General features: G+C 37.6%; 2 protein-coding genes across 2 annotated transcripts; one reads left to right on the top strand and one right to left on the bottom strand.

Moving 5' to 3' along the window:
• Positions 1–307: 307 nt before the first annotated feature.
• On the bottom strand, positions 308–3,582 carry LOC140799925 (uncharacterized). Its single transcript, XM_073154480.1, has 5 exons — positions 3,140–3,582; positions 2,541–2,626; positions 2,069–2,371; positions 1,837–1,920; positions 308–1,046 (listed from the first exon to the last, which is right to left on the bottom strand). The coding sequence occupies exons 1-5, from the start codon at positions 3,509–3,511 to the stop codon at positions 614–616; spliced, it is 1,278 nt and encodes a 425-aa protein (XP_073010581.1). The 5' UTR covers positions 3,512–3,582; the 3' UTR covers positions 308–613.
• A 1,236-nt stretch (positions 3,583–4,818) lies between these two features.
• Positions 4,819–10,802, top strand: LOC140800373 (ribulose-1,5 bisphosphate carboxylase/oxygenase large subunit N-methyltransferase, chloroplastic). The gene is made up of 12 exons (XM_073155117.1): positions 4,819–5,233; positions 5,592–5,755; positions 5,911–5,994; positions 6,131–6,188; positions 6,374–6,427; positions 6,623–6,694; positions 7,012–7,092; positions 7,801–7,973; positions 8,335–8,437; positions 8,854–8,985; positions 9,729–9,851; positions 10,514–10,802. Exons 1-12 carry the CDS (start codon positions 4,871–4,873, stop codon positions 10,598–10,600), a joined length of 1,494 nt encoding a protein of 497 aa, XP_073011218.1. The 5' UTR covers positions 4,819–4,870; the 3' UTR covers positions 10,601–10,802.
• Positions 10,803–11,044: the final 242 nt, after the last annotated feature.

Raw genomic sequence — 11,044 nt, forward strand, 5'->3', positions numbered from 1 at the left:
CCAAAGCTGAGGTGGCACAATGACACCCAGAACACTGGGCCTACAGGCCCCAACCTTAACCCAGGCTAGATGTTAAAATCAATAAATCTTCTGCTAAGTGTTGGTGATGCTTGATCATTAGGACCCACTTGGTCCTCTCCGTCAGATCAAAGAGGTGCATGAGATGGGCATCACATACTTGAGTCCATTAGCCAGATAAGCTGCAGCACAGGGCTTCTCAGACAGCCATCCAGTAGAATTCAGGCATATTCGATTCATTCCACAACAAACGCTCCTCATCATCAAAAGTTGACAGATACGGTAAAGATAAGACAAACCTTAATGGGTTCCATGCTCATTCATTCAGGTCATACAACAAATATTCACAACAGGACCACAATTTCTATCTCTCATAGCTCAAAACACACATAGTCTAGCATTAAGATACATCTTGGTTCAATAGCTACAAGAGAAAGATACTGAGATTTTCTCAGGTATTGCTAGTTTCCAAGCACGTGTATCAAAGTTCTATTTAGTATCAAAATAATGTACATGAGAACCAGGCATGAAGAGAATTTACTGCAGCATGATTTTTTTTTCCCACTATCATTGTATGGTAGCTCTCTGGGAGACCTCATTTTAGCTGCTTATAACAGCTATAAGCAACAAAAACAGATGCAGCGGCTGCAACAACAGCGAGAGCTGCATATGTGTCCTCTCGCTCCCAAGTTTCGTACCATGTGGGCATCGGGCAGATCTTCCGAGTACTAGACCCTTTCTTGTTACTGCCAATAATTTCTGTTTCACTCTCCTCGAGATTCTTTCCGGTCTTCTGCTCATCTGTGCCACTGCTCTCTAGTTTTTCCTTTGCTGACCCGTTTTGGCAGCAAGTGAAGCCTCCAGAACCCTGACAACAACTATCTGCCGGCATTGGAGAGTCACTTACTAGACCAACCTTTTCATCTGCTTGAAGGGATTCCTTAGCATTTCTCTCCATAACACTATTCAGCTGGTGCCTAAGCTCCAGAGCTCTTTTCTGATCTTCCTCTGTCAAACCCATTTGACCTCTGCAAAACATTGTTCATCCAAAAAATTTGAGCACATACACAGATATTTTGGTGACTAAGAAAACATTTAACCAGCCATATTTGACTTGATCATCTGCTGATTTTGGAATCCTGTTTCTTCTAGAGAAGATAGAGGCTACGACTCATTAGTGCAGTTGAAGATGCAGGACAGGAATTACTGAAAGCAGATGTCCTGATAAATTTCAGTTAATTTTCTAATAGGTGATATTATATTAGACTTAACTTATTGTTTGATAAGAAACATTTAGAAATTGTTGTGGCAATATCAAAACTGAATGCAGAATAAAGCACCAAAGTATAAAACCTTTGAGTATGCAAAGGCAAGAATTAGTGCTATGTTAACCATGACTGCCTGCATCCCACTATGATCAAAATGCACCTATATCTAAGCAAAATATATGATAGCCAACCAGAGCAAAAAAAAATGGTAGTTTAATCATAAAATGAATTTGCCATGATAAGCGTTCTTAAACTTCAGTAATGGACCAGGAACATACATGATTTTGAGTATATGTTGAACATCACCTGTTGATTGAAAACAAAAATTGTAAAGTCATATGACAATATGTATTACAAACTAATGCAAGACAAATTCACACAAATGATTTCACTAGATATACTAGTGATGCTATTGTAATTTCTTCACTCCAAATAAAATACTTCAAGATAACAAACTGCATCTCATCATCATCATCATCATCATCTTGTATCAACAAAAGATATAAATATCTTGGGCAATTAGAAAAGTAGGCATAAGGGAAAGTAATACCTCCATAAATGGTCTATAACCTCTCCTTTTCCAATATGCTGTTCCAGCAATGTAGGTACATCATCGGGAGCAACATATCCATACCTATCAATACAAATTCAATAAGCAGCTACTAGTCTGTGTACCATATTATCTGTTCTTTCTTTAGGATAAGCAATAAAACTCAGATATATAAGAATAGAGAGCACAAACGTGTGGAAATAAGTACAAGATTCACTAAATATTTCCTTACCAATGACCAGTCACCACTCCATTAATTGGACTGAATATGACAACATTTCCTGCATATTTATGACCTCCAACATGTGAACAGGGGCTAACAGACACCTGATCTTGAAGACCTCTCAAAATAATCTCTTCTTGAAATCTTCTAATGAGAACAGGTCCACAGAGACCACACCTGCGATCTCGACTTCCATGAGCACATACAAAAACATAAGAACCTGTTATAGACTCCGGGAATCCAGGAAGCCACTCGGTATCTTTCACAAAAACTTCTTCCACAAAGGTTTCAACATCAAAGTGAGTCAGACGCCTGCAATATCACGTAACAGCAACAAAAGAGAAGATTTAAGATACATTCTTTTTTGACAAGCGATTTAAGATATGTTCTTAATTCTGGCAGTTCAGCAGTATAGATTCTTAATTCTATAGGTCAGCAGTAAAATGCAAGAAGACATGTGAATATTGGCATCTCAGTATACCTGTATCTGATCATATCTGGAAAGATCAACACATCTCCATTTGATGACTCAGTTCCATCTTCTCCTTCACATATGGTCAAACGGGTCTAGAATGTAGAACAAAAGAAGGATAATGTTCATTAGAGCCATTAAGATACCAAATAGTCAATGGATGAAAAAGATACCAGACTCTAGCAAATGCAGGATCTGCAGAGGGCAAGATGTATGCAGCCATCCAACTTGTCAATTGATCTAGATTATTAAAGAAACGGCACAATAGTAGATGTGCCTATTTGGATTCGAGGAAGCAGCAAGAGCACACCACATGCTCGACTAGTAATCTTTGAGCATGGGGTCGCACAGAACTATCTAAAAAATGCCTTTGGAGCTACTTATCCAACAAATTTCCAAATTCGCAACACCATCTATATTATGGAGCTTAATACGCAATGGTTAAGCGAATCAACCCAATGATTCAAACTTTAAACCACTAGATCCCAAACCATGTCAAACTCAATAGATAGGGCATCTGGCAAATCTTAATCACAAGATCCTCTTAAACCCTATTAAGTAACCGATTCAGCCCTAAGTAGTACATAATAGAACAAAGAAGTACTCACCCGCTTCTTCATGTCTCCCTTGCGAGCAGCAAGCGCCGCCGAGAGGAGTCTCGGGAGGCGGTCGGACTCTGCGGCCTCAACGTGTGACGGCCACACCTGAGGAGTCTTGTAGCAGAGGAACACGTGGCGCTCGTGGAACTGCACGGTTCCCACTAGCGCCTCCTTCCCGAACTCCGGCCTCTGGAACCCGAACTCGGTGTCCGCGCTCGCCGTGCTACCCGCTTCTCCTGTATCTGTGAGGAGGCTTTCGTTTTGGAGGCTACTCGAACCGCTTCCGATGTGGGAGTTAGGATCCGGCATCAGGATAGGTTCGTCTGCGGCTGGGAGCATGCCGGAGAAGGTGATCGGAGAAGAGCGAGAGGAGTCTGCCATGGTTAAGAGAGAGCGAGAGATCTGTTTCCACTTTCCAATAGTGAGGGCGACTTCTTAGTTCCCACTCTCCCGAAGGCTTGTATAGAGGGACGAGAGGGAAAGGAAACGCTCTGTCGAAACGGGGGAGTAGAGAAACGACGCAAAAGAGCGCGTTCACTGCAGGGGAAACGTAATGGCAAATGGGAAACGAGTAAATGTTGTTAATTAGTTTGGTTGACCTTTTCTTTATTCTTGTTTTCCTATTTCTCCTGTTTTTATGTTCGCCGTGTAGAACAGTTTATATTTGTAACGCCAGTTTCCTTTAGCAAACTTCTATGTAAAAACTTAACTTTATCCTATTCTATGCATATCGTTAAACACTCTATTATTCCGTTCTAGCCATATGCTCCATTCAAAGAACCACGGGATTTTTCTTCCCATAAGACTCGAAGAACTAATCTCTAGCATGCTTTGGAGTATTAGTCACACCAATGTTCATTGCCACTATCCTAATGAGCTTTTTTTATGTATGGACATCTAACAAAAAGGTGATCCACAAACTCTTCTCTAACACAAAATATATATTCTGCGTTGCCACTCCACTCTTGTTTGCGTAAGTTATTCTTTATTAGAACCATGTTACGATGTATCCGCTACAAGAAAAACTCTAATCTTTAAGAAAAATTTCAATTTATAGATTACAAAATAATACACACACATATATATATATATATATAATAAAATGATAAAATACTGGACAGTTTATTATTCTCCAAAAATAATTTTTGACATTTATATCTAAAAGTAAAATGCTCGTGCAATATTTTATTGACGGCTACAATAAAATATATACATTTTTAACATTAAATTTAGGGTGTAATTAATTTCCGTTAATAAAATTTGGGAGAAAGTAGTTTAATAAAAAAAAAACTCATCACGTTGATACTTATATTAAATGCTTGTCTATCTATTATCATTTTAGATAGTAGATATATTTTTGCACTCCTTTTAGAGATAATAAAATTGCTTTCTGTAATTAAGAAAAAAAGACTAATAATTTGTAACTTGTAATTTTATAATATAGTTAAAATATAGGTGTTATTTGTAATTTTCAAAAATAAAATAAAAATAATAATTTCCTTTACTATCTTCTATATTATATGAGCAAGGGGATAACAGGGTTAATCTTAAGCAATATATAGGTCTAAGGTGCAACAGCTTGAGTCATAAACTATGCGTTAAGTATATTATAATCATATGCATAATTTTTTATATTATTTTATAATATCATATAAAACCAGCCCGCCTCCGTCAGCACTCTCGGATAAGACTACTCACATTCCCTCCCTCCTCTCTCCTCTCTCTTCTCTCTCCCCCGCCATGGTCGAAATCGTAAGGTCTCTTCACACATCTCTACTCCCGCAATTCCTCCCAAATCCACTCGTATCACCACGTCAAGCCTTCCCCGCTCCCTCGATCTCCACCCGCTTCCGCACTCGCTGCTCGATCTCCACCGGCTCGAGGATCTCCCAGGAACAGCCGATCCCGTGGGGCTGCGGGACCGAATCGCTCGAGAGCTCATCGGCGCTGCAGAAATGGCTGTCAGATTCGGGTCTCCCGCTGCAGAAGATGGCGATTCAGAGGGTGGAAGTCGGCGAGCGGGGCCTCGTCGCGCTGAAGAACATTAGGAAGGGGGAGAAGCTCCTCTTCGTGCCACCCTCGTTAGTTATCAGTGCCGATTCGGTAAAGTCAGCGTGCTTGAGGGTTTGGTGACGAAAATTCTTGGGTCTTCTTCTTTGTTGTGTTAGATAGTATGACAAACCCATTCATGTGCAAAGACGGCATTTGTCGTAGTGTTGAAGTTGTTGCTACTAGTTCTTTATTTATAGTAATGCATAGGTTAGTCATAATTAGATATTTGTAGATTATAGTAAATCGTATTGTGATCATATTTTCCTTCAAAATATATTGATCAAACCCTTTGACTTTGCTTCTATATCTATTATACTATTTTCATGGTGCAGTCTAATGAGTTCTTTTTAAAGTAAATCTATGCTATTTAGTATAGCTTATTTCCACTCTTTTGTATGCTGGACAATAGGAATGGAGCTGCCCAGAAATGGGGAATGTGTTAAAGAGGTTTTCTGTGCCAGATTGGCCGTTGCTTGCTACTTACCTGATAAGCGAAGCAAGTCGTGCGAGCTCCTCAAGATGGAGCAGTTACATATCAGCCTTGCCTAGGCAGCCATACTCGCTTTTATACTGGTAGGTCCAAAATTGGTCCACCCGCATGTTAGACATTTGAAAAGATTGAATGATTATTGACTGATGCAGCCAGGAATTCTGTAGTTTTTCTCGCTCCCACTTCTTAAGGGTGTGCTCTCAAATTTCTTGTCTACAGCCTTTATGTATCATTGCAGGAGTCGCTCAGAACTGGACACATACTTGGTAGCTTCACCAATTAGGGAAAGAGCAATTGAAAGAATTACTGATGTTATAGGAACGTATGAACTTTTCCTGCTGTTTTTCCTTGTTTTTCCTTTCTAATTACTTGATTAGAACTTGGGCTATTTTAGACAAGAGAAATGTGGTACCTCTCTTCATTTAACAACCAGTTTGCTCTTTTGTTTATGTCTGCAGGTATAATGATTTGCGGACCAGGATATTTTCCAAGTATCCAGATTTGTTCCCTGAGGAGGTAGAATTTTGAGAAGGAAATGATTCATATCCAGAAAGTAATAAAGAAATTTACAGTGACTTTTCTCCATGAAGTATAAAGTTCTCACAAACACTCATTACTGCCAAATGCCAACTAGTAACATAATATTTTCTTACTGACAAGATTGTATTCTATGATAAACCTTCCTACTTGTCTTATTGTAGGTATACAACATGGAGACTTTTAGGTGGTCCTTTGGCATTCTCTTCTCACGTTTGGTGAGCAAGCATCTATTGATTTCATGGTTATGTGCTAAAGTACCCGAGTGGATTTTAAATATTGGCATTCTAATTCCCAAGTTCTGCCTTGATTTTGTGCTCAATGGCTTCAGCCCAGTCTTCTTACTTAGCTAAGATCTTCCTGTCAGCATGGTATATGGAGTTAGTCCTCTTAGTTTTTTTGTGGTATCACAGGTTCGCTTGCCATCAATGGATGGAAAGGTTGCGCTAGTTCCTTGGGCAGACATGCTTAACCATAGTTCTGAGGTAACATATTTCATGTATTGTATGACTTACTGGAAAGAAATTCTGTTTCTTCAATGCTTCAGTCTGATTTTGAATGCATCTTGATCTGTAATTTATTATGAAATGTGAACCTGATTGTTATTATACCTATTAAAGTCTTCTTTTACAATGTGCAATTAGTACTTTCAACAGTTATTTATATCATGAAACATACGCATCTACTATTTTGGTTAACTCCTCTCCTTTTATGGGAGTTTCTTTTATGCCATACAGATCAAATTGCTATATTGTATGGCTGTATCAAAGATAATTTCTTTTTTATAAATGTTATGATGCAGGTAGAAACTTTCTTGGATTATGACAAATCATCACAGGGAATAGTTTTTATGACTGACCGCTCATATCAACCAGGTGAGCAGGTAAATTATCTGCCATAGCTCACCGTTCATCAATTTTATTCTCAATATTCTCTTGACAGAGCATCTGCCTAACTGACGAAAGTGTTCTGAAAGAAGCTTTCTGTCAATGCTTTATAGTTCTAAAAAAATTCTTCATAAATTCAATGGAATAATTACTAGTGGACATCCACTTATTTCCTGTGATAGCCATGGAGGATTTTGAGTGTCATCAGCACACATTGTCCTGACATATGACGCATGGGCAATATGTGGCAGCAGCACAGCCTGTGCTGCCTGACATAGAGATCTATGATAGACATCTCTGAATCCTAACTACTGTGGCCTTATTGCAGTTTGTAATTTGAGGATAATGTTTAGGCTATAGTTCCAACATTCAAGAAGAAACCGTTTACATTCATCACTTTATGGTGGAAAGGACAGGATTTGAAATTGTGTCCAATTTTTCCCTTTGGAAAGTTTTGCTACCTGACTGGATGTCATCTTATGTTGCCTTTGTTTTTGTGCTTTCTTTTTATATCTTTCTAACTTCATGATTATAATGGTAAAAGGAAGAAAAGAAATGCAATTAGTTTTGGTCATTGGATTATAGGGTTTTACAAAACATTGAAAGTTGTTTATATAAAACACCAGCCTATGTTTTGAACATATGCATATTTCTCACCCATAAAATTTTAATTTGACAGGTCTTTATGACTTCTGTTTCTACAGGTATTTATATCTTATGGGAAGAAATCTAATGGAGAGCTATTGCTGTCATATGGTTTTGTTCCAAAAGAGGGCACAAACCCAAATGATTCGGTTGAGCTGTCATTGTATCTCAACAAATCTGACAAATGCTACAAAGAGAAGCTAGAAGCTTTAAAAAGACATGGTGTGTCAACGTAAGTGCTAGATATCTGTCTACATTGATATTTGATTATGAAAAGAAACCGTACGTATGCTTTGTGTGAATCAGCTTCAAAAGAGTACTCCTAATTATATCAGAATGAGAAAATTAACTCATGCTTATTCTTAGCTTGTTTAGTGTTGTCACCGTATCATCCTTTAGGACAGTTTTTTTGTTTTTTTTAATGTATGCCTTCTGATCTTTGGTTATGGGACCTAGAAAGTTTTCCTGGAACCTTCCTCATAGTCTGAAAAACTAATAAACACATTTTTGCTGGAACCTTATTATTTACGGAGGATGGTAATTGATCTCAATATGCATGATTAGTTTGGTCTAACCTGATTCAATGCAAGCAGGCCCCAAAGGTTCCCTTTGCAGGTCACTGGTTGGCCACTTGAAATGATGGCATATGCATACCTTGTGGTCAGTCCACCGAGCATGAAGCAACACTTTGAAGAGGTTTGCAGCTTCTCTACCAGGCAATTGTCATTACAAATTTACTTCTCGAGTGCATGTGATATATAATCTTCTATGTAGTGAAAAAATACGATAAAAGGAATAGATCTTTTGCTCTGATGATATTTTTCTGAATTAACTCTTTTGCATCTAGAAGACCTACTCTCTAGAAATTATCATTTTTCTGAAGTATAAATAATGCGGTCGCATGTGGATTCCCTCTATTTGTGTTTGCATTAATATTTTCTCATAGTTAATTGCACTATTTTCTTCTCACCGATCTCTGTTATCTTCTCATGTTTTATCATAGTTTATTATCACATTATTTTTTATCAGTGCTCTTTGTTATCTTCACTAAGGTCCATCTGCAAGTCAATTTCAAGGTAAGATTTATATTTCACATCCTCATCAATTTGCAGATGGCTGCTGCAGCATCTAATAGAAGTACAGCCAAAAGGGGTATCGACTATCCTGAATTAGAGGAGCAAACTCTTCAGTTTATCTCGGATTGCTGTGAATCAAGCATATCAAAATACTCCAAATACATAGAGGTTTTTCCACACAGTTTCTAGAACTTCTTGGCATTATCTTTTCTACCCATGCATAACTGATGAAAGGTTATTTTGGGATTCGATCTATTAGGAAACACTCTGTCCGGGCATATTATTAAAGATTATTAGCACAAATTGGTTTCTAATAATGAATCTTGAAGATTTTTCTTGTTCTGTTGCCTTACTTACAGTCTTCTGCCCAAGTTTCTTTACTTATGTCTGTGGAGCTGTAGTAAATACCATGTATTTGTTAACATATAATATCTTCGCATGTGTTTATCTGGAATATAGAAAAAACTTCACATTGTTTTCAAACTTTCTCTAGGATAACTTCCTTATTTTTGTATCCATTTCATTCTTACATTTTTCTAATTCACATAACATGTGATAGTCTGCACTTATCAACATTTTCAGTATATATATATATATATATATTTAAAAAAAAAGGTGTCCAAGTGCATGAGCCTCCGGCTATCTGGAAGAGTGTGATCTAGAAGCTTATTCCTATTTCTAGAGCTGTGTTGTTACGGTGCTTGGGAAAGCCTTTATCATCACACAGTAATGCAATGCCCTCTAGGTCCTATGGTTCTTCAGTAGCACTTTCTTGCTGAATTTCTCCTAAACTCATAGTTTTCGAGATAAGTTTGTTACTATAACTTGTGCTTTTTATCCAATAAGCTGATAAATTTGTATTTCTTTCGAAGTTCTTGGTGTAAGTTGCACTGTTGCATTATGAAATTCAGGGTGGTGGTATGTCTGATTCAGTAGCAATGAGTGCAAAGCAAGCCAACCGGAAATTACTTTTGAAACAGCTAGCAGCAGACCTGTGCACCAGTGAGAGGAGGATCCTCTACCGAACACAATATGTAAGTTACAAAGTCTTCTGAACTATTTTGATGTAGTGTTTTTACATCTAAAAAGCTGTATTGTCTAACTGCATAGTTCAGATCTATTTAGTTTTCTTTCCCACAGTACTGGCCAGTTATAAGGCAAAACTCAAGGTTGAAAAGCTCCATGAGTATTCAGTAGTTTTCAGTAATTGCTATATTCCGTAAAGCTATTTGATAGCTAGACTTATTTGCTTACCACTCATATTTTGCTACTAAGAGGTACCTTCAACATATCCATTTGATTGTTGATTCATTTGAAAATTTATTATAACCATAAAGTTGGTGCTGAAAACATAATGCTTGCGACTTCCAACAATGCAGGTTCTGGTAAAGGCAAGATGTACAAATCCCTGCTCAGTTATTGAAAAAGTTTGTTTCATCAAACACGTGGGGAAGCCTTAACTGTGACATTAACTGACTCCATTTAATGACCAATACCAATAATTGCAGTTCCATTGAAGTTTGTCTAACCAAAAATAACAGCATGCCTTGCTAGATTTGCATAATTGCATGATAGGCTAATATCAAGTTTCAATACGTCTTTAGATATCCTGAATATATGATGATAATTGAAGTATTTCTTTCTCTCTTCTTTTATGGTACTACCTGTTATCGTTAAATGGTATTATGGAATGTAGATATTGCGGAGAAGGTTGAGAGACATGAGGAGCGGCGAACTCAGAGCTCTGACGTTATTCAATGGATTCAGAAAACTTTTCAAATGAGGGGTTGGACAACCTTGAGGTTGCCTACCCAAGCATGAATGCTTGCCACCTTTTTCTTCAACATGTCGCAGCTATTGCTAGGAAGAAGCTAAAATACGTGTATACCACCTGTACCCTTCTTATTTGTTCTTGTAATTGTGTATTATACGATTTATACCGAGGGAGTTTCTAATTATGGCAATAACATTTGATGTTCCTGAAATTTTCAGACTTGCATGTGTATCTAGGGTGTCAATTTTTCATGAATGAAACATATTATTGGTATTTTATGCTGAAATCTGGTGACTGCTATTATCACAGAAATTTAGATGGTGGATCGAAGTCAAGCATATTGATGCATTTGAAGATGTTAATTATAGCTATTGGCGCCACATGACCTGCTTCAGTTGTTACATCTTAACATTTCTGTCATTCTTTATTTACTAGGTATTTCATTCATAAATT

This window comes from Typha latifolia, chromosome 13 (assembly GCF_019914945.1).
Source record: "Typha latifolia isolate L0001 chromosome 13, TyphaL0001v2, whole genome shotgun sequence".
Classification (NCBI taxonomy): domain Eukaryota; kingdom Viridiplantae; phylum Streptophyta; class Magnoliopsida; order Poales; family Typhaceae; genus Typha; species Typha latifolia.

Excerpts from the sequence above, each read along its gene's own strand:
- LOC140799925 (XM_073154480.1), bottom strand. The coding sequence starts at position 3,511 with ATGGCAGACTCCTCTCGCTCTTCTCCGATCACCTTCTCCGGCATGCTC. Across the intron at positions 1,921-2,068 it reads GGAGTGGTGACTGGTCATTG|GTATGGATATGTTGCTCCCG; the intron begins GTAAGGAAATAT and ends TTGTATTGATAG. Across the intron at positions 1,047-1,836 it reads GTTATAGACCATTTATGGAG|AGGTCAAATGGGTTTGACAG; the intron begins GTATTACTTTCC and ends AATGTTTTGCAG.
- LOC140800373 (XM_073155117.1), top strand. The coding sequence starts at position 4,871 with ATGGTCGAAATCGTAAGGTCTCTTCACACATCTCTACTCCCGCAATTC. Across the intron at positions 6,189-6,373 it reads CAGATTTGTTCCCTGAGGAG|GTATACAACATGGAGACTTT; the intron begins GTAGAATTTTGA and ends GTCTTATTGTAG. Across the intron at positions 7,974-8,334 it reads AAAAGACATGGTGTGTCAAC|GCCCCAAAGGTTCCCTTTGC; the intron begins GTAAGTGCTAGA and ends CAATGCAAGCAG.